This window comes from Carettochelys insculpta, chromosome 3, assembly GCF_033958435.1.
Source record: "Carettochelys insculpta isolate YL-2023 chromosome 3, ASM3395843v1, whole genome shotgun sequence".
Taxonomy (NCBI): Eukaryota; Metazoa; Chordata; order Testudines; family Carettochelyidae; genus Carettochelys; species Carettochelys insculpta.
This window is the reverse complement of record NC_134139.1, coordinates 73,640,854-73,663,856: the sequence shown is the minus strand read 5'-3', so window position 1 is coordinate 73,663,856 and position 23,003 is coordinate 73,640,854. Positions and strand designations below refer to the sequence as shown.

Genomic DNA, 23,003 nt, shown 5'->3' with positions numbered 1-23,003 from the left:
CCGCAGCAGGAGGGACCCTCTGGGGCCCATAAAAGGAAAACCGCGTCCCTAACCCCATCAGCGCAAAAACGGAGGAAAATCTCCCCAACCCGATCCCTGCCGGCAGCAACAGCGAGTGGGACAGGTGGAGCGCACAGCCCCCAGCCGCAGCTACAGCTGATCGGCGGCGGCTTGGAGACACACGTGGCGGCGGTTCAGCCTCCGATGATCAAACAGCTGCCCTGCACTGCGGGCAGGGCGGCGGCCAAGCAAGCGCCGGAACCGGCGGCACCACAAACAACGGCACCAACCCCCGGGGAACTGGCAGCCCAGAGCGCACAGGCACGCGGCTTGCAGGCACCAGGGGAGACTGCCCGCGCGGCACCTCTAAGGAGCGTGCTGAGCGCGGTGCAGACTACGGAGCCGAGATCCCCGACGCGTCAGGGGGCGGAGCCACCCCCACGGGGGAGGGGAAAGGCAGCACAGAAAACACGGCACCTCAGTCCCTCTCCATACAGGGCTGCAGAGCTGCTTTCTCTGAGCCCTCCGCTCGTGCTGCGGACTCCAGCGAGAAGGCAGGGGTCACCCCAGCCTAGCCGGAGCCCCCATCTCCATTTCTACAGCCAGCCTCCCCATGGCTCGGACCACCTTGGCCCTTCTTGGGCTTCGAGCCACTTGAGTACTATCACAAATCGGTCTCTCCAGCGTCCCAGGTCTCCAGAAGATCTCGCTCCCCCAGACGTAGGGGGTATGCACCAAGGGAGTGGTCCAGGTCACCATCCCAGGAGCAGTGCCCCTGTTGCCATGGTCACCCCTATCATGCGAGGCATAGACACCATAGGCATACTACCAGGGACAGATCCCCACAGACGGTTCCGTGTCCCCGAGGGCAATCGCGAACGGGGACAGAGACTCAGATATCTCAGGGGGAGTTGGTTCTGGAACCCCGGGATTTTCCATCGCAAGCTTCTAACGAGTGGATGTACCACTGTCAACAGGACCCGGAGGGGTCCAGAGAGGCGTACCCTAGCGGTTCCTCGTTGTCCTCCCTGGATGAGGCTGCGGCCCTGGGGGACGTCCATCCTCCGGATGATCTCAAACAGTTCCAAGAACTGTTTAAAAGGGTGGCCTTCACGCAAGGGATCCAGACAGCAGAGGTGCAAGAGAAGCACCATAAGCTCCTTGAAAATCTGAGACCTCCGGCCTCCTCTAAAATAGCCATACCACTTGACGAAGCAATCTTGGAGTCCGCCACCACAATATGGCAGAGCCCTACGACTATTCCGCCTGTCCACAAGAGAGCAGACAAGAAATACTTTGTGGCGGCGAAGGGCATGGAGTTCCTATTCAGCCACCCGCAACCAAATTCTCTGTTGGTAGAATCGTCTCAACAGAGATCAGAAACGTCTCAGTTCAAAACAGGGGGAACGGACAAAGATGCCAAGAAACTGGAGCTGTTTGGCAGAAAGGTGTACTCCTCCTCCACCCTACTGTTGAGAATGGGGAATTACTCAGCGCATCTAGCGAACCACAATTTCGACAACTACTCTAGGTTAACCTCCCTCATGGACTCGCTTCCAGAGGACAAGAAGCCGGTGCTCAAGGCTATCGTGCAAGAAGGCTACGCGGCCTCGAGGACGGGAGTTCAGATCGCCCTGGATGTTGCGGACACAGCAGCACGCTCAACAGCTACGGCAGTGGTAATGCGAAGGGAGTCCTGGCTCCAAACCTCAGGTATACCGAGGGATCTGCAGGCGAAGATCGTCGATCTCCCCTTCAACACGCAGAAGCTGTTTGCTGAATCAACTGACTCGGTCCTTCATTCCAGTAAAGACTCAAGAGCCACTCTTAGGACCTTAGGGATCTACACCCCTCCATACAGAAAGAAAAAGTACTACCCTCAGCAAAGACGGTACCAGTATCAGCCATAGCGTCCCCAGTACCACAGGGGTTACGAGCAAGGGCTACATCAACAGCATCAACAATATAGAACTCCCAGGCGACATTCCCAACAGAGCCATGCGTCCTCGGGGCAGGGCCAGAGGCCACAAGTTTGACACACAGATCCAGGGCTGCGCCATCACTACCATCACACAATATCATCCAAAGCTGGTATTCCACCATCACCTCCGACCATTCTACGACCAGTGGCAAAGGATCACCACAGACAAATGGGTGCTGGAGATCATAGCCACGGGGTACGCGATCCCCTTCCAGTCGCTCCCACCGCCATGACCTCCACCCAGGCCCCACCTGCAGGATGCCTCCCATGAAGCGAGACTCAAGCAGGAGGTAGACCATCTTATGCTCATAGGGGCAGTGGAAAGAGTGCCGGAGCAACTGCAAGGGAAAGGGTTCTACTCCAGATACTTCCTCACGGAGAAAAGACAGGAGGCTGGAGGCCCATCTTAGATCTTCGAGGCCTCAACCGGTACCTGGGCAAGCAACGCTTTTGGATGATCACAATCGCCTCCATCCTTATGGCACTGGACGATGGAGATTGATTCGCAGCCCTTGACTTACAAGACGCGTATTTTCACATAACTATCCATTCGGCTCACCAGCGATTCCTCCGGTTCATGGTAGGCAAAGAATATTTTCAATACAAGGTCCTACCGTTCGGCCTCTCCTCGGCCCCCAGAGTCTTCACCAAGACCTTGGCAGTGGTGTCAGCCTACCTGCACAGACGGGGTATTTATATTCCCATATCTGGACGACTGCCTACTCAAAGGGGCCTCGAAGGAGGAGGTACTACGCATGATACGCGTCACAGCAGGCACGTTCTCTTCGCTCGGCCTGGTTATCAATCTGGCAAAATCAAAGATAGACCCCACACAGGACATAGAGTTCATAGGGGCACGCGAATATTCTATTACAGCCAGAGTGTATCTACCAGAGACACGCTTTCAGGCCATCGGCTCCCTCGTGCAAGTCATCACCTTCAGCCCTACGGTGCCGGTTCTGACGTGCTTACAGCTGCTGGGCCACATGGCAGCAGCGACGTTCGTAGTACAGAACACCAGGTTACACATGCGCAGCATGCAGCACTGGCTGGCGAGCGTATGCAAACCGGCAGCACACACCGTTCGCAGGGTGGTGTCGCCCACGACAGAGGTGCGCAAATCCCTGCAATGGTGGGTAAACCCCAAGAACATGCTAACAGGGGTACCCTTCCACTAACCACAAGTATCGGTTTTTCTTACTACAGATGCCTCCAACATAGGGTGGGGAGCACACATGGGCGAAGAGGTGACGCAAGGACTGTGGTCCTCCACAAAACAGTCACTGCACATAAATATACTGGAGCTCAGAGCGGTGTTCAACGCCTGCAGACACTTTCGAGACCATATACAAGGCAAAGTAGTCGGGATCAGTACAGACAATACCTCCACCATGTTTTATATAAATCGGCAAGGAGGAGCTCGGTCCCGTGCCTTATGTGCGGAAGCAGTCTGGTTGTGGAATTGGTGCATCGCCAACAATATAACCTCGAAAGCCTCTTACTTACCAGGTGCTCACAATGTGAAGGCAGACCAGCTGAGCAGGCGTTTCGCACTCACGCACGAGTGGCAGATCCATCCCGATCTGCTATGACCGATTTTTCACGCATGGGGCTTTCCCCAGATAGACCTGTTTGCCACTCAACACAACAAGAAGTGCCCACGATTCTGCTCCAGGGCAGGACTGGGACAGGGGTCCCTGGGGGATGCATTCGCGATCTCCTGGAGGGGCCCCCTGCTTTACGCTTTTCCTCCCACAGTGCTGATCCACAAAGTCTTGCAGAAAGCCAGGAGAGAAGGAGCCCGAATGACCCTGATAGTCCCAATGTGGGATCGACAGCAGTGGTTCCCCCTACTTCTGCGCATGTCGGACCGTCCACCGATGCCCCTCCCGGTGGCGCCGGATCTGCTCACGCAAGCCCAGGGGTTCATAGTGCATCCCCACCCCCAAGGCCTGTGACTACAAGCGTGGTTAATCCATGGCTCAGCTCCCTAGAGAGCACATGTACGGAGGAAGTGCAACAAGTCCTAGAAAGTAGCAGGAGGACTTCCACCAGGAAGACCTACAAGCAGAAATGGACTCGCTTCACGGCATGGTATTCTACCAATCAGTTAGCCCCCCTTTCGGTGCCTATACCTGTTATATTAAAGTATTTACTGGACCTCGAGAGAGGAGGACTCTCACTATCCTCGTTAAAGGTCCACCTTGCCGCCATTTCGGCGTTCAGACACGAAGAGGAAGGACACACGGTGTTCGCCCATCCCATGGTTACCAGGTTCCTCAAAGGGTTGGTAAACCTATACCCCCCTCGGAAACCGCTTCCACCTTCGTGGAACTTGGACCTGGTGCTTAGTGCGCTAACGGGACCACCGTTCGAGCCTTTAGCCACGGTTTCCCTCCGCCTCCTTATGATAAAGACGACCTTCCTTCTCGCAATCACGTCAGCTCGCAGGGTGAGCGAGCTTGCGGCAGTTATGGCAACGCCGCCCTGCACTGTTTTTTCCAAGGAGGCGGTAACCATACGGCTGCATCCAGCCTTTGTTCCTAAAGTTTCTTCTGAGTTTCATATTAACGAACCTATTGTTTTACCCTTGTTTTATCCAAAGCCTCATAACTCTAACAAAGAGGCGCGCCTACACCTCCTGGGCGTGAGGAGGGCGCTAGCCTTCTATATAGACAGGACGAAGTCCTTCCAGAAAACGGATAGACTCCTAGTCTCTCTTGCTCCCAAATCGAAAGGAGAAGGTCTCTCTTCGCAGAGAATCTTGAAGCACACCGTATCCTGCAGAAAACTGTGCTACGAACTCAACAAGACTCCTTTACTGGCCACGCCCAGGGCTCACTCCACTCGGGCGGTGGCAGCATCAACAGCCTTTTTCAAGGGTGTTGCACTAAAAGACATTTGCAGAGCGGCGACCTGGTCATCCTATGACACCTTCGCCAAACACTACGCCCTTCACAGGGTATTCCAAGAGGTTACCCAGCTCTCGACAGCGGTCCTCTCGGGGACAAGCTGCACATGATCCGATTACCCACCTCCTATTTTGGGTTACTGCTGGGTAGTCACCTAACGTGGAGCATCCACGGGGGCACTCGAAGAAGAAAGAGAAGTTACTCACCGTAGTAACGGTGGTTCTTCGAGATGTGTCCCCGTGGGTGCTCCACCACCCGCCCATCCTCCCCGCTTCGGATCTCTGTTAGTGTTTTGCAGGAGCATCCGAGGCGGTTGGTCAAGGAACTGGCGGGTACCGGATCGTGCACGTGGCCAGGAGCGCGCAAGGGAGCGGTGCACACCAGCGCATGCGCGGTCCAGCAGAAACTGCTTGGAAGATCCGATCTGCAGCGCCGGGGCGAGCCCGACACCTAACGTGGATCACCCACGGGGACACATCTCGAAGAACCACCGTTACTACGGTGAGTAACTTCTCTTTCATGCTCCAATCAGTGCTTGTCATTGGATACTGACTCTACCCCAGTGTGGCCTGTAAGGTTAATGGGAACTTTCTGAAGCACTTTAATTGCTTCTGGGATGATATGGGGTGAACAGGCTATCACACAGCGCTTCTGCCCACTCCCCACATTCCTGACGTGCCTTTTCTGCCTGTAGCCTCCCTAGCAGGCTTCCCTTGCATACCCTCTCCCCTGTTTCTCTGGAAACCTCTTTGGTCCTGCTGTGAGGGCAGGGGCTGGACATGAAGACCTCTCAAGGTCCCTTTCAGTTCTAGCAATCTGTGATTCCTCAGTGGGAAGAGAAAGGCCTTCTCCTTCTTTTCTTATCTCCTTAGCAGAACTGGGTGGCTGTCCTGCTGTGCACATGCTGCCCGTTTCATCTGGCAGTGGTGACAGAGTGGGTAACTGCACCCTAGCACCTCCCTATAGTGACAGGGCAGGAGGTGTGGTTTAATTCATTCTTTTCTCTATGTACAAGGTATTGGCCATTTTCAGTGGCTTCCTTTCCCTCACATTAGCTGTTAAAATGACTAACATTTGGCTGGTTCTTAGAACAATGTTCTCTGGGAACCAACTAATGTCCTGGACTGTATTTTGACTTTATGATGTGGAGGGGTGGCCTCTAGCAAGCTGGGACCCATCTGGAATCACGCCTGCAGGGAGTTCCCACTCCTTACTTCCATCTTCATATGTTTTCTAACAGCTCTCTTGGGCCAGGAACAAGAAGGGGTGCAGGCAGTGGGGAGCAAACCACCAGTAGTGGTTTCATCTGAGGGACTCTTGACAGCAAGAGAAAGAGAGGCAGGGTGCATCCTAATCTGTGCCTTTCTGGGGATTGTTTTTCAGCACTCTCAGAATTTTATGAGAGCTGACAGTAGAGGACAGGGCTAGAAGCTGTAGTCTGGTTGCACCAATCAGTGTTATAGTATTGCTTTAAAATATTTTTACATAATTTCTTATCTACAATATGGTAGTTTTGTTATGGGATTGGGCCCTTCATCAGCACTATGAGCTAAATGAGATCCATTCTGGTTCTGCAGCTGCACTGGTATCCCTTGCTCCAAGCTTCACCAAAGGCTCCTGCTGTATGCTCCTTAGCTATCCTCTCTCTTGATCCCACGCCAGCGTGAGTCTGTTTTTCCTGCTGTGATTGCCAGACGTCACAAGTTACCATACAGCTCTTTCCAAGCAAACATTTATTTTGAAAGTGAATCCATTAGAGTAAACTTATTTAAAAAACCAAGAAAATCTACATACATACTAATAAGCTTACCTCATTATCATCAGCACCCGTTGGTGTCTGATGCTTCTCTCACTGTTTCCTTCCATCTTTCTCTGTCCAGTGTGGAGTGGCTTCATTTCTGTAGACTAGCTCCGCACCAATCTACTATATCATTTACCCATTCTCTGTGGGGTCTGCCTCTCCTTGTCAAGCCATCCATTATGCTGAATAACAGGGTCTTGATTTCTCGTTCTTCATTCATTCTGCAAATATGCCCGAATAGCTGTAACTTCTAGTGTATAACCTTCTGCAGAAGGTTCCCTTTCAGCTCTGTCTTCCTAAATAATTCCTCGTTGCTAACCTTCTGTATCCATCCTATTCTCAGGATCTTTCTATAACATCTCCTCTCAAATGCCAATATTCTTCTCTTATAATTGTCCGTTACCACCCATGTCTTACATCTGTACAACATGTTGTTGACTACACATTTTCAAGATGCTCAGCTTCATTCCTAAGCTAATCACTTTGCTTTTCCAGATCTTATCCATTGCCTTCAAACTCACTCTTGCTTTCACTATTCTAGTCAATATTTCCTTCTTAAAATATAGATCATACATTGTTGCTCCACAGATATGTGCATTTCTCCATGTTCTCTAGTTCAGTCTCATCTACACTGATTTTCCTTCCTATTTCCTTATCTCCAGATACCATTGTTTTTGTTTCATCAATGTTCATAATCATTCTGTTCCGCTTTCCTTCCTTGTTTAACACATGCACCATTTTCACTAGCTTCTCCTCATCTTCCTCAGTGATAACTATATCCTCTGCCAACCTCAAGTTGTTAATTCTTATCCTGTGCACAGAGATCCCTTCTACCTCTTCTTTGATCTTGTTCATCACTCTCTTCAGATGCACGATGAAGACACTTGGTGATATTGGCTCTCCTTGTCTCATACCTCTACCCGTTCAATAAACCAACTTCCCAACTCTCCGCATGTCCTCACCACTGCCTCCACAAGCTTACCTGAGATCACTCCCAACTCCAACACATGTTCTGTCAGGGAGTCAGGCCTTCAAACCCACAAAGGGGGTGGGAAGGTTCTGTTGCTGCAAATTCAAAACAACCAGCAAGCAATGATCATGTCAGTCCTTAATACAGCTGGAGCTGTTGATGTTGAAACTCTAGGAAGCAGTAATCAGCAAATAGTAATGCTGTTGTTAAAGTGTAGCTACCAACAACTAGGTTTTTGCATGAGTGTTTCCCCTGGCAGACCACTTGATACTGTCCCAAAAGTCCATTCTTGTCTGGCACACCATTCTGTATAATCCTTTGAAGTTCATAACACTTCCCAGGGTTCACTTCCTGTCTCCTCCCAGAGAGCAGTCATGTATAACCCTGGCCTACAATATTACATAAACTGTTAATTTAATAAACTGAACCCCTAATTTACTAGAACTTAATTCAATAAGGTCTCTCAAGCATGTTTCTTGAGTTGCTAGGTTGGTCACAAGGTCCACGGAAGCTGGAGCATGAAAGGCGTGAACTCACTTTGAAGTTCAAACTTGTCCAGGCTGCAGCAGTGTTCTTATGTTAAAACTCCATTTTGCTTTCTCAGTGCTCTCAGCTGCTAGATGAAAACCTGAAGGATGATTTCTTTGAAGAAATAATAGAGGAGTATGAAGACATTAGACAGGACCACTATGAATCTCTCAAGGTGAATAAAACTGCATTGTGTATGGAATTAAATTCTTTTCTAAAATGATTGGTCCTTATATAATTATTACTTGTAAAACAAATTCCATATGTTAATGATCTTTGGGCATATACATCAATGGAAAACATATAGTGCAAGTCATTTAATATTACAAATTTAATTACATTTAATATGGCAATTATGTAGCCCATAAAGGAAACTACCCACCTCTCGGCACTCACTCAGGAAAGGCCAGATTGGCATTGTCATTTACACTGCAGTTAAGTCCAAAGTTAGGAACCTGCACAAGAATGGAGAAGAGGGCCTGGACAAGGGTTTTGGTCAGACAGCCAAGGCAGAGTTTTAGGTATATTGGGAGGGAGGCAAAACTGATTTGAAGACAGACTGAATATGAGAGATATGGGTACCACATGCACTGAAGATGACTCGTAGGTCCTCCATGTAACAAGACAGACAAAGAAGCATGCCTAAAGGTCAACTGCCTCTGATGTGGTTTCTTTGCAAGTGGTTGATTCCAAAGCTAAGGTCCTCTGCTGGTAACACCCACAACTCTGGCAATTATAGTATAAACCAAGGGTGAATTCCTGACCTGACTGAAATCAATGGCAAATTTTTTATTATCTTCACTGGACCAGGATTTCATTCTATGTGCTGGCAACCACTGATGTTTTTACCACTGTCATCTAGACTTGCTCTAAGCAAGATTAACCAGAGGTAAAAAATAGTAGTTTCCTATATATCTGTACTTATTTTGTTGAACTAATAAAGAAATTTATATTTATGTAGGGAGATTAATTCTTGATGAGCTTACAGGCAGATCAACTAGAAATGTCTGTCAGTTAACAGTAGTACAGTAAATTGAGTAGTTCATTGTAAGTTACATATTGTGTTAGTGTTAACAAGATACTTGCTAGTTGATGAAATTAAAGCTGTCCTCAGACATATCGACAAAATTATTTCAGTCTGTAACAAAGTCATTGAAGTTACTTCGTTCAAAGATGAGAGATTACATAAACATACCCTTTTTTTCCTTAAAGGAAAGAAGGTATTTGTCATTAGAGCAAGCCAGGAGAAGAGGTTTCCATACAGACTGGCTGTCAGACTGTAAACCAGGTCAGTTTGTATTTTTTTAATTGAACACTTAGTACTTCATAACTTCACTGGATATAGTTGGGTGTTCTGTCTTAGAGGAAATACAATGATTTGAAAAACTGGTACCTGTTAACTTTGAGGTAGAGTTGTTTCACAAGTGGCCTAAAATGAAACTTTCTCCTCCCTTTCTTGCAGATGTTTGGCTCTAATATGTTTATTTTTGTTTCTTCTGATTTCAAACTTTGGAAAAACATGGCCACATAAATCTTTTTAGATGTTGCCGAAAACTGAGTGTGTTATGTTGTTTTAAAAACAAAGATTTATGAGAATATACGTAATTAAATCAGAATTGTTGGGCTAGAAGGAATCTTAGTACGTCCTCTAGTCCAGTCCCCTGTACTTAAGACAAGAGTGAGTATTAACTAGACTGTTCCTGACGGGTGTTTGTTTAACCTGTTCTTAAAAACCTCCAATGATAGAGATTCCACAATTTCCTTTGATATCATCTCAATAGTACCTGTTTTCACAAGTCTGACACACAACACTCAGTTTCCAGTAATTAATCTTCTCTACTGAGGTAACAAAAGATAATAATAAATAATTATAATATTATTATTGTTATAAAAGGTGGGAAAGATACAAGTGCTGAACCAGTAGCTACACTGGGGTGGGCAATAGTTTTTGATGGGGAGGGGAATTTGGTAAGTGGTCATGACCTGCACTCCATGGACGAGGTGCAGGGTCTGGGGTGGACACTGGGTGCGGAAGGGAGCTTAGTATAGGGGGTCGGGGTGCAAGAGGCAGTGTGGAGTCTGGGAGGAGTTTGAGTGAAGGAGGTGGTTGTGACCCTGCGGGAGAGGACTGGGGTGCAGGAGAGGATTCTGACCTGCTGCAGGGAGGAGGGTACAAAGCCTAGGAGGGAGTTGCAAGCAGGGGCAAGGGTACAGGAAGGTTTTCAGAGGGTTTGCTTTGTAACCGGGGGAGGAAGTTAGTGGGGAGGGTGGGAGTAGCGAGCCAGTTACAGGCTGTGACCAGCAGGTGCTTATTGTAATAGGTGGCACCTGGCCAGCAACCCAACAAGATCCTCAGGCAGGCTCCCTGCCTCCCACAGCCCTGCTCATTGCCCAGTGGCCGGCTCCTGGGGCCATATGCATCTGTGTTGTGCGCACCTTGTGGGGAGCAGGGGGAGAGACTTTGCCCACAATACGTGCCCACAAGGATAGCCCTGGCAGCTCCCATTGGCTAGTTTCCAGCCAGTGGGAGCTGGAAGAATTGTGCTGGGGGTATGGGCAGTGCCCAGAGGCCCTATTGCATGGGTCATGCAGCACTGAGACACACATGGCGTTGCACCTGGCTTCTTGGAGCAGTGTGTGGGGCTGTGGCCCACAGGGAGCCAGCCTGAGGGTCCCACTGGACTGAAGGATGTCGTTGGCCAAAGTATCACAACAAGCTGGATCTTGATATTTGGAGGGCTGAATTTGGCTGACCCTTGAGCTACACCAAAACAAGGATCCGCCATTGCACATGCACCCCCAATCCCCACCCTAAGGGCTATTGTGGGAGTTGCAAAAGCTTTTATATGGAACTCTACAGTACACAGTGCTGGTGATTTGGGCTATGTCTGCGCTGAAGAGTTGGATCTAAAAGCATCAGTATAGAAAGCATCTAATGGAGGGTAGTTTATGCATCTGCCCAGTCCTGACCTACGATAAACAAGATAATGAGTCTAGCACAATCAGGTACACACTAGTAATTGATTTGGATGAACTAATGAAAGAGCTTTAAATTTTATGTCAGAACTAACGCTAGATAATCTTCTAGGCTAGTGTAACACAAAATAGGAGTATGATAGATTGACAATGTATTGTGACTGTCGTATGACAGATGAAATCTTGAAATACTTTGTGGTACGTGGGTGGGGAAGGAGAAAACAAGGTTATAAATGGTGTTTGTGTTTACTTGCGTAGATGTGAAAGATTCAGCAAAATGTGGTATTCCCTTCATGACAAACTCCTTTAAACTCCTGCAGTTAAACCCAAATTCTTTGGCACTCAAGTGTTTGAAGATTATGACCTGGAGAGGCTTATGGAATACATTGACTGGAAGCCTTTTTTTGATGTCTGGCAACTTCGGGGCAAATATCCCAACAGAGGATTTCCTAAAATCTTTAATGATAAAGCAGTGGGTGAGTACTGAAATAGAAATATTTGTACCAAGGCAATTCAGACTAATTGGTTATTTAAAATACGGATTCTGATTGTTCACAAATGCATGAATCAGAACATGCTTTAATAAGATATAAATACAAAAGATCAGTAATTAACAGTAGGTGAGAAATGTTTAGGACCCAACTACAGTAAACCCTCAAAATGCACGATTTCGAGTGGCACTTAATTTGCATTAATGCGAGTCAAGGCAACTCAAAATCCCACTCCTCCCGCCCCTGGTTCAACACCCCTGGCCCTGTGTGGCCCCAGTTCAACACCCCCCGAACCCTCTCATCACCCAGGCACAGCTCCAGCTCATCCCCCACCCCCACACCCGGCTCTAGCTGCGGCTTACCACCCCACACACAAGGCTCTGGCTCAACCCCCCCTCCCCGGTTCAAACCCCTCACAGCCCGACTCACCACCCAAGCATGGCTCCAGCTAACCATCCGTGTGTGTGGATCTTGCTCAACCCCCCCACCCCGCCTCAACTGCATCCTCTCCCTGCACGCAGCTCCAGCTCAACTCCACCTCCCTCCCCCCGCAGCCCTAACCACCCCAGGCTTACCCCCCAACCCCCTCCCACAACCACAACCCACCACCAGGTTTAGCTTTGCAGCTGCAGAATGTGCATTCCACTGAGGAAAAAGCCATCCCCTGACTTACACAAAATTTGCTACATGAGGGTGCATGGGAAAACAACCCTCGCATAAATCGAGGCACTACTGTATAAAGAGTTCACTTTTATGTCAAAAGAACAGAAAGCATTTTGATGATGGGAAAGAAATTAAAATGGTCAATGTGTTTGATATGTCTGTTTATTGTTGGACAGCATCACTGGACTGTCCTAGTGCCCATATTGTATTATCTGCGCTGTATTTTTAAAAGTGCTGCAAGAGTATCCAAAGCTCTAAAAATTAGAGCTTTTTCTACTGTACCATATTTTGAGCCCTTCAAATCTGTGGATGCAAATATCTGTGGACCGAGTTTGCAGCTTGGATGTGGATATAAATTTTGTATCCACACAGGGCTCTAACTATATGGGAAAGCTAGATAATTTGGTGTGTGACATAATACATGAAGTATGTCATTTACAGTAGTAACAGTCTGTAAATGCGTCTGGTGAAATTGAGAGCTAAGAAATGGATACGATCAAAGCAAGGATTTTCTATGTGATCTTTTGTGTTTGAATGAACATACTTGAGTTCACTCTTCTAAAGCAGCCAACTGAAAAACATGGATACGAGTTTACAGCACAGATTCTGTGATGTATTTGGGAGTAAGGGGGATCCCAATCACAATGATTTCAGGGGTACAGTAAACCCTTGATTTTACAGAACCAGATTTAGCAGACTTTTGGAACAATGGCTTGCGTTGGTCCCAAAGTCTGCTTAACCAGGGCCTGTCAAACGCTAAATACCCGCCCCCTCCCTCGAAGGACTTACTGCTGCAGAGTTACTGTGGCCTGGAGGAGCCGCTGTCTCTCCCCCCAAGAGCTGCCACGTGCTCCTCCCACCAGGGGTGTGGCATATACACAGGCAGATGGCACTTGCGTACATGGCCTATCCCTGGTGGGAGAAGCATGTGGTGGCTCCAGTGGTGACGGTGGCTCTTGCTGCCACATAGTGGGGCTTTTGCTGCCATGCACAACAGTACCCTTGCTGCTTCAGCGGGACCCCCAACCACGGCAGGGGCCCTAGCGCAACAGAGTCCCCACCACGGCGGGGCCCCCAGCAGCGACAGCACCAGGCTCTGGTGGCTCCTCCTGTGGCAGTGAGTAGCAGGCGTTTTGTGGGATGCGGGTGGAGGACTGGAGGCACCTGGCAGGGATGGGTCTCAGTAAACCCTCTGATGTAATGGACGTCTGGGATTAACAAACACCCTTCCCCCACATTAGTCCGTTAAATCAAGGGTGTATGGCATGTAAGTACATTCATATACAGTCTGTCAGGATCACTTTTGCTTAACATTTGTATTAGAATTCTGCTGTCTGAAACATTTTTACAGCATATGTATTATTGCAACTGTATTACCATGACAGCATGGACACCTTCTGTGTTAGCAACAGAAAGAATTCTAAAGTGGTAACCAATAACAAAGATGAAATAGAAGGGTTATTGCCTAAGTATGTTTATTTAAAAAAAAATTGAGCTGGGGAGGTCTGGAAGCTTGACTGTAGTCATCATCTCTCTTTCTCTCTCTCTCCCCTATTTTTTTTTGCGTAGGAGAAGAAGCCAAAAGAGTTTATAATGATGCTCAAAGCCTACTAAAAACTTTGATTAGGCAAAAGAAATTGCAAGCCAGAGGCCTGGTTGGGTTCTGGCCAGCACAGAGTGTTCAAGATGATATTCATTTGTACGCAACAGAAGAGTCATTGCAGTCTGCAGAACCAATAGCTAAATTTTATGGCTTAAGGCAGCAGGTAGGAAGATGGAGCATATGCTGATCTGTATAAAGTGACTTGTGTTGGTTTGTGAAGATAAAACTAAGGGATTATGTTATAGTTCATTTTCAGCATGAAGTTACCTATAAGAGAGAAATCTGCAAAGGAAGAGGCATCTCCTGATCCCTGGCTGATCTTGGGCTTTAACTTCACTTTGAAAAGTCTCACTTGTTACCCTTTGTGATGAGTGTGATGTCCTATGTTCAGTTTTCCTTCTCCTTTCTCTGGGTTTTCTCTTGCCTTTTTGGGAATGGGATTCAACCAGTGTTTGAGAAGCTGTTTCCTTTCCCTGTAGCACTTGTGTTCACTTTTCATGCTTTCAGTTGTGAAAGAGGGGTACATTTGTACATGCACCCTTACCATGGTTTTCAGTAAGCCAGCTGGACTGATACACAGAATGAATTGTTTGAAGTGACCGGGCCCAAACACTCTGAAACCTTGACCACCTAGAATGACAATAGATCATGGCCCTCTGCAGCTTACAGAATCATGTCCCAAACCAAAAGCTCTCATGTAGCACAAATGAAAAATAATTTGTGCTAAAGATGAAGAAGGGCTCTCAATTAACCTGCTTCATTTCTTGCTGGCCAGTGTTATATTGGTCTTTATTTTCTAGTGCTATGCCCACTGAATATTCAGTGATGGGCAACCAAGAGTTGTGAAGGGGCCACATGAGTGACCCTCCTTCATTTCAGTGGGCCACAAAATTGAAATCAGGTATGTGCACTAACCAGGACCCCAAGAATAAAGTTAAATACACTGGACTTGATTCTCCTTCTTTATCATGCCTTTTCAACACAAAGTGATCCATTACTAGAGCCAAATTGAATTGCTAGCAAAAGTAACACAAGGAAGCAAAGGGAGGCATGGCTCTCACTGTGTTGGATGCAATCAGCATGTACCTCACAAGTGCCCTTGTTTTAACTGTGTTTCACTTCACATTTTGCCAGGAGCTGCTCAGCCCTCCCTTCTGGTGCAACCCCATTCCCACTCCACCTTTTCCCTTAAGCCTCCACCAGCCTCTTCCCTGAACATGTCCTGTCCCTTCTTCTCTGTCTGCCTTCCAGCATTTCCAGAGCACCATGAATCAGCTGATTTGCACCCTGTCCCTGCTCCTACTCCTTTGTCCCAGAGCTTGAAGGCCACAAATCAGCTGATTCACAGCATTCAAGCTCTCAGGGAGGGGGAGAAGGTGTGAATCAGGGGATTGGCAGTGCTCCAGAATTTCTGTGAGGGAGAGGGAGGAGTAGCTATGTGCAGGGTCCCCTGCGCAAAAGAGAAGTGGAGGCAAGGGGGAGGGAGGGAGGTTGCACAGGTCGCATGTAGAACCCTGATGGGCCATGGGCTTCAGGTTACCCACCACTTGAATAAATGAGTCAGAATTTGCTAACTGAAAAATCAAAATTCTCCTCAGATCTGCCTAATGTTCCTTTTTTCTGCTTGCCTGTCCTTCCTAAATGTACACATCTCCCTGACTGAAGACAGAAAATTCCACTGTCTGATGTGTGGAACTGCTGTACAGAACTGAAAGAGGGTTTTTCCGCTCTGATTCAGATAGAGGGGAAGGCCTGGCATATAATACTTGCCTCCTGATATTTGATATCGACAGGAGTATCTTGTACCTATAAGTCCTTGTGGTTTCAAAAATAACAGTTTGTCTTCTGTTGAGTTGAGGGAGGGTAGCTGGACCCATTTCTAAGTCTGCTTGAGTTTAAAAAAAGCTCATTATTTTGTTGGATGCAACTTTTTTGTTTTTGTTCTTTTAACTTTAGGCTGAAAAAGACTCTGCCTGCACAGACCCTTATTACTGCCTGTCTGACTTCATAGCCCCCTTGGACTCTGGTGTTCATGACTATTTAGGCCTGTTTGCTGTTGCCTGCTTTGGGGTAGACACGCTGTGCAAGGAATATGAGAAACAGTGTGATGACTACAACAGCATAATGGTGAAAGCACTGGGAGACCGGATGGCAGAGGTAGCAAATTTTACTACAGACTGGATGGCTACTTATGCTTTTCCCTAATTCTTTGTAGAGTTCATTTGACAGTAGCTTCTTCACATTCTTAGATAAAAGCAGGTGGTATGTAATGCGGTATATGCTGCTCATTAGATCTGAAATTAAATTATTTGCCACTGCATGTGTGTTGAGGAAAGAGAGGACAGTCTGAGTGAGAACCAGGGGAACGTGAGATTTGATGAAGCTTTCCACATTTTTTTCCATCATAAGAGGAGTTTCAGCGCCATGTCTTTTTAAAACAAACAAAAAAAAAAACAAAAAAAAAAGCTTTAAACAGGTTGTAAACTAGGCTTCTATTTTAAAAGTATCTCTAACTTCCTCATATAATTTTTAGACCCTAAACTGACCTCATTTTTCTATCTTTGGATACACATGCAAGGGTTCCATTGACTTTAATAGTAACCATACAAGTCTGTTCAAGGGAAGAATTTGACCCAGTGTGTATACTCATCCACCCCTTAGCGAGTACTTTACTTATGAGTACTCACTAAAACGAGGGACACATGCACTGCCCTTTGTTCACTAAGCAAGTGAACTTCACCCGCTTGTATGAGCCAGCCGTGGGGTCCCTGGCTAGTGGGAGGGAAGATCCGCAGCCCTGGCCGGCCCACTCCCAACATTTCCACTACGGCAACTCCCTGCGTATGCCCCTTCCCCCCTCCACCCAGCCCGGTCCCAACACTCCCTTAGCTCCCCATGCACCCCCTCGCCTGTCCCACCCCGGCCCAGTCTGAAAGCCCCTAGCCCACCACACCTCCCCACCCCAGGTACCACCGCTGCAGCCCGGAGGAACAAGCTGCCACCTCCTCCACCGGAGCCACCACCAGATTTTAACCCTCCCTCCCGCTCTTGGCCCCAAAATTGCCCCCAGCCTTTAACCCCCCTCCCCAACCCCAGGTTCACTTACCTTTCAAAAGCAGCATCACCTGCTACCACTCCTTCCCTGAGTTAGGAGCACTGGGAACCAATCAGAGACTTGTGTATGTATTTTAGTTGGAATTTAGTGTCCCCCTTATGAGTTGTCGCCTACGAGTGGAAAGTTGGGAACCAGTTGTGCTTGTATAGCGAGGGGTGAGTGCATAACTGAGAGCTTGTGTACAGTGGGTCTTTGTCCTGATCCCAGTCGTGAATGATCCGGGTGCAAACTTCTAACGTAAACAAGGAAACCTGGAATCCGCACTAGTGGATCTTCTCCAGTTTCAAACACAACTAAACTCTTCTGACATAAATAGCCACTTGTGTGTGTCTGAAGTAGACATTTGTGATGATGTGAGTACAACACTGGTTTGTCTGCCATGGCTGGAAACAGGGCGGATGCCAAGTGTAGGCAAGGTCTAAACGTTGTCTGCACAGCTCAGCACTGTAGTGCTGCTAGCTAACAAAATGTATGACAATCCGGTTACTGGCCACCTTTTTCCCACCTGCAGTACACAGGCTCGTCAAGCACCACCAAAACCAATGGAATGGGTGAAAGAGAGGCCTTTTGTGTGTTTCAGTAGAATCAGTTTGCTTGCATGATGCTTATTCACCCATAGTGAAAGTCCATGAAATCTGACAATATCATTTTTGGGCTGGACTAAGTTGCTTTAGTTGGCAGTCTTTGTACATTAAAAGAATGCTGATGCTTTGTTCCCAGGCATTTGCAGAGGAGCTCCATGAAAGGGTCCGGAAAGAATTCTGGGCTTACTGCAACTGTGAACAGCTGGATATTTCAGACTTGCGCAGGATTAGATATGATGGAATCCGTCCAGCACCTGGGTACCCAAGCCAGCCAGACCACACTGAAAAACTCACTATGTGGAAACTTGCCAGCATTGAGGAGGCAACAGGTACCAGCAATTTTTTTGTAATATCCCCTTTGACATGAATGAGGGATTAAAACTTTGTGCATAAAAACAGAGCTGCATGAAAACAAAAACCAGAATCATGATCGTTGTTTTGCTGTCACTGTCCTCCCCACCATTGTTACTTTGACACAGCAAGGGAGGGATTTTTAACTGAACATTTTCATCTGAGTGTAATCCTGTGTATTAGTGAATTTTGTAGCAGAATCTAGCTTGTATTTAAAAAAAAAAATCTAATCTACTTGTTGTTGTTGGTAAACCTTCCAAAAGTGAACAGAGCGTAGATCGTTGTAGAGGTGTGTTCTTCAGTCTGCAGAGAGCCTGAAACAGGACTTCTTCTTCGAGTGGTCCCCGTGGGTGCTCCACAATAGGTGTCGGGCTTGCCCAGTGCCGCAGATCGGAAATCTTCCAGCAGTTTCTCCTGGATCGCGCATGCGCCGGTGTGCGCTGGCCCCCTACGTGCCCCCGGCCGCATGCACGATCCGGTCCCCGCCAGTTCCTTCTCAACCGCCATCAGCTGCAGACGGAATCCACTCAGGCTAAGGTCAGGGTCAGATTACTTAGTGGGTTTTTTTTCCACTTGTAATTTGTTGTTTTCGGTTATTAAACAAAAAAAAAAAGAGAGAGAAAGCAAAGACAAAGAGAATATCAGCAGAAAAAAAAAGTGTCCCCAGTACTGCTCCAAGGCAGGAGTGGGGCGGGGGTCCCTGGGGGACGCATTCATGTTTCCTTGGAAGGGCTCCCTACTTTACACGTTTCCTCTGCAGCGCTTATCCACAAGGTCTTGCACAAAGCCAGAAGGGAGAGAGCTCGCATGATACTCATAGTCCCGCTTGGGATCGGCAGCAATGGTTTCCCTTGCTTCTGTGCATGTCGGACCGCCCACCGCTCCCTCTACCGGTGGTGCCGGACTTACTCATGTGGGCTCAAGGGTCCATAGTGTACCCACACCCTCTGGGTCTGCACCTACAAGCATGGCTAATCCATGGCTCAGCTCCTTAAAGAGCACATGTATGGAGGGAACACAACAAGTCCTGGAATGTAGCCGAAGGACCTCCACCAGGACGACTTACAAGCAGAAATGGACTCGATTCACAGCCTGGTGTTCCGCCAAGCAGTTAGCTCCCCTTGACGTTCCTATACCTGTAATACTAGAATACTTATTGGACCTCAAGAGAGGCAGGTTTTCTCTATCCTCGCTAAAGGTCCACCTCGCCGCTATATCAGCTTTTCGGCATACAGAGGAAGGGCCCACGGTATTCGCCCATCCTATTGTTACCAGGTTTTTGAAGGGGCTGGTAAACCTGTACCCCCCCTTGGAAACCGCTTCCACTATCGTGGAATTTGGACTTGGTGCTCAGCACGCTATCGGGTCCACCTTTTGAACCATTAGCCACAGTTCCCATACGTCTCCTTACGATAAAAACAACCTTCCTCCTTGCAACTACGTCAGCCCGCAGTGTGAGTGAGCTCGCGGCAGTGATGGCAACGCCGCACTGCAAAGTATTCTCAAAGGAGGCGGTAACCTTAAGGCTGCGCCCAGCCTTTGTTCTAAAAGTCTCTTCGGAGTCCAATCTTAACGAGCCAATAGTTTTACCCTCGTTTTACCCGAAGCCTAACAGCTCCGGCAAGGAGGCACGCCTGCATCTCCTAGATGTGAGGAGAGCGTTGGCCTTCTACACAGACAGAACTAAGTCCTTCCGGAAAATGGACAGGCTTCTAGTCTCTCTTGCTCCCAGGTCAAAAGGAGAAGGTCTCTCTTCCTGGAGAATCTCAAAACACATTGTGTCCTGTATAAAAAATGTGCTTTGAACTTCAAAAGACTCCTTTGCTGGCCCCGCCCAGGGCTCACTCCACCAGGGCGGTGGCGGCGTCAACAGCCTTCTTCAAAGGCATTGCGTTAACAGACATCTGTAGAGCGGCGACCTGGTCATCCTATGACACCTTTGCCAAGCATTATGCCCTGCCTCGGGTATTCTAAGAGGATACCCGTCTGTCGACAGCAGTCCTCTCGGGGGCAAGCTGCACATAAACCCATTACCCACCTCCTTACTTGGGTTACTGCTGGGTAGTCACCTATTGTGGAGCACCCATGGGGACCACTCGAAGAAGAAAGAGAAGTTACTCACCTGTAGTAACGATGGTTCTTCGAGATGTGTCCCTGTGGGTGCTCCACCACCCACCCATCCTCCCCGCTTCGGATCTCTGTCTAGTGTTTTTCAGGAGCATTCGAGGCAGTTGGTCAAGGAACTGGCAGGGACCGGATCGCGCACGTGGCCGGGGGCGCGCGGGGGGGGTGGCGCGCACCGGCGCATGCGCGATCCAGGAGAAACTGCTGGAAGATTTCCGATCTGCGGCGCCGAGTGAGCCCGACACCTATTGTGGAGCACCCACGGGGACACATCTCGAAGAGCCATCGTTACTACAGGTGAGTAACTTCTCTTTCTTAGAACATATGAACTGCTCTAGTCCTCTTCTGTTGGTGTTTCAAATGTTAGCTATCTCAATGCGAATCGCACAACCCCAAACTATCGCACAACCCCCTAATGCTCCCTTGCCAGATACCAGAATGTCTAATTCAGAGGCGTCCAGCCTTTTTTCATCGGGGGGGCCACAAGGCAATTTTTTTGTGTGTCCTGGGGGGCTGAACACAAAATAGCCCCAAACCACCATCCCCAGCCTTAGACCCCACGAAGCCCCAAACCGCCCCCAATCTTAAGCCCCCCAACTGCCCCAAACTGTCTCCTGCCTACCCCAGGCTTAACCCCCCTCGCAGCCCCAAATCACTCTGCCACCAGCCCTGCACCCCAGCTGGGGCTCTGCCCCCCAGGGCTGGTGGTGGCTCAGCGCTCTGGCTGCCAGCCCTGTAGCAGCCAGTCCCACCACAGCAGCCAGCCCCACAGGCCAGATAAAAAGGCTCTGTGGACCATATTTTGGCCCTTGGGCTGCCTGTTGGACACCCTTGGTCTAGATTGTCCCTAACAACTTCTACACTGCAGAACTGCGTTCCTGTTAGAAAAATAGTTGCATATTGAAAACTGAAAATGTAGTGCCAGAGGAAAATAAACTTTATTTAGTAAAAAGAAATATCACAAGGAATTATTAGTTTCCCTGTTTAGTTTAAGAATCTGCATTTTTGAATTTGCCACATGCTGTCACAGAGTTTGCAGTTTGCACAACAAGATATCTCCAGAACTGAGGCCTGTTATCCTCAGTTATTAAACAAAATGTTGTTTTTTTTCTTTCAGGTATTCAGTTAACTGAATCACTAGCAATGACACCTGCCTCTGCAGTTTCAGGTCTCTACTTCTCCAACCCAAAATCCAAATACTTTGCTGTTGGTAAAATATGTAAAGATCAGGTAATTTGGATTCCATGATATATTTAGCTATAAATAAACTGATTAAATAATTGAAACAAGTTTTTCTGAGTATGATGGAAACATTGAATATGGAGACTTACTACTTGCTTACTTCCTTACTTTCTTCTGTTTCTTTGCAGGTAGAAGATTATGCACTGAGGAAAAACTTGCCAGTGGTTGAGGTTGAGAAATGGCTGGGGCCCATTCTGGGTTATGATTCAGAATAACTGTTCATGGGATGCCAGGAGCAAACATTTGTTTTGCTCTTTCCAATTTCTTCTCCAGAAAACAGCGCAGAGCTGGACTTATCATTTGATGCAAGCTAGAAAATTCTGAACTTCTCATTGGGCTTTGGAAACTGTTCCCTTTGTAGTATCACCTGCTGACAGAAAGAAAAACCTCACCATAGTTTTGTCTGACTCTTAATTTTGGCTAAGTAGTTTTGTATTTAAATATGCCCTTTGTTAAGGGGGTGGTACTGAAATCCTCTACAGACTTCATAACCATAACTGCATTTCTGGGCTTGGATAGTGTAACTGGGCTAGATATAGAATGAGATGTAGGAGTCAGATTATTTATCTTTTCTACTAGTAAGGTTTTGAGAACTGTCTCATTCCTTAATAATCTTGGGACAAACCTATGCACCGAAGCATCACTTTGACAGGGTAAAATGGTGCAGAATTTGGTGTCTGGTCTTGAAGTGGGATGTGTATCAGCAAGTCAAAAGACAGGGGAATAGTATGAAAGAACACCTCATAAGTAATGGGTAGGGAACAACTCGGGATCTAATCTACCCCTCGTTATACTGATGCCTCTGCTGTATTCAGCCGAATACCAGCCTTCATGCTTGTGTAGCAGTCCTATTAGTGCAATAAGAAGGTTGTATCATTAAAGCTATTTTGATTATTTTTGTTGTAACTACAAACATAATGTGGTTTTCTAAGACAATCCCAGTAATGCTGTATAATTCTAAAGAATTAAATAGTGTGATTGAGCACAGAACTGGAAGTCTGGAATACTCTCAGCTCCGATAGGTCATCTTTGGCAGTGGGGAAACCAAGTAATCTTTCTGACTCTTGTCTGTAACTGTAAAATGGGGATAATATATCTCACCTCACAGGAATTTATTATGAAACTTGCCTGTTATTTATACACCACATTAGCAGATGAAAAGAGCTGCTGACTTTAATATGTTATCTTCAGGTAAATCTTTGGGTGCCTGGATTTTCAAGCTGTTGTTACAGTACCTTTGCTTACTTATACTGAAGAAAATGCCTTTGGAAATATCTGCTACTTATTTTTAATCTAATTATGGCTTTTTAAGCAAAAACACCATGTTGGAAAAACTGTTACATGACAAAATTTTGCATCACATTACTGTGCTTGGTCATCTTTTCTGAATGTAAGTGAGAGATAATATTACATGTTTATTCTCTCTAAATAAATATTTAATTTTGAATTACTTATAAATGTTTGTAATAATCTCTGAGGTAGACACTAGTATAGCTCTCAGCTGTGTATGTAATTATTCACTTTAATGAAACATTCAGGAGAAAGTCCTGCTTTCAGAGTTTTGTGTCTGTCCAAAAATGACCTGTACTGTAAAGAGAACCCCTTGTACATACATTGTGTGTAATCAGTTGGTATTTAAATACAGTCAACCCCCCATTTAAT

At 47.3% G+C, this 23,003-nt stretch overlaps 1 protein-coding gene across 2 annotated transcripts in view; it reads left to right on the top strand.

Moving 5' to 3' along the window:
• MTR (5-methyltetrahydrofolate-homocysteine methyltransferase) overlaps positions 1-21,981 on the top strand; it is a 132,691-nt gene extending 110,710 nt beyond the window's left edge. For both annotated transcript variants that reach the window (XM_074990112.1, XM_074990111.1), the window contains 8 exons: positions 8,269-8,367; positions 9,405-9,480; positions 11,489-11,644; positions 13,892-14,088; positions 15,882-16,082; positions 17,761-17,953; positions 21,217-21,329; positions 21,470-21,981. In XM_074990112.1, coding sequence (XP_074846213.1) covers positions 8,269-8,367; positions 9,405-9,480; positions 11,489-11,644; positions 13,892-14,088; positions 15,882-16,082; positions 17,761-17,953; positions 21,217-21,329; positions 21,470-21,556 — 1,122 coding nt within the window. In that variant the 3' untranslated portion in view covers positions 21,557-21,981. The remainder of the gene's footprint in view (positions 1-8,268; positions 8,368-9,404; positions 9,481-11,488; positions 11,645-13,891; positions 14,089-15,881; positions 16,083-17,760; positions 17,954-21,216; positions 21,330-21,469) is intronic.
• Positions 21,982-23,003: the final 1,022 nt, after the last annotated feature.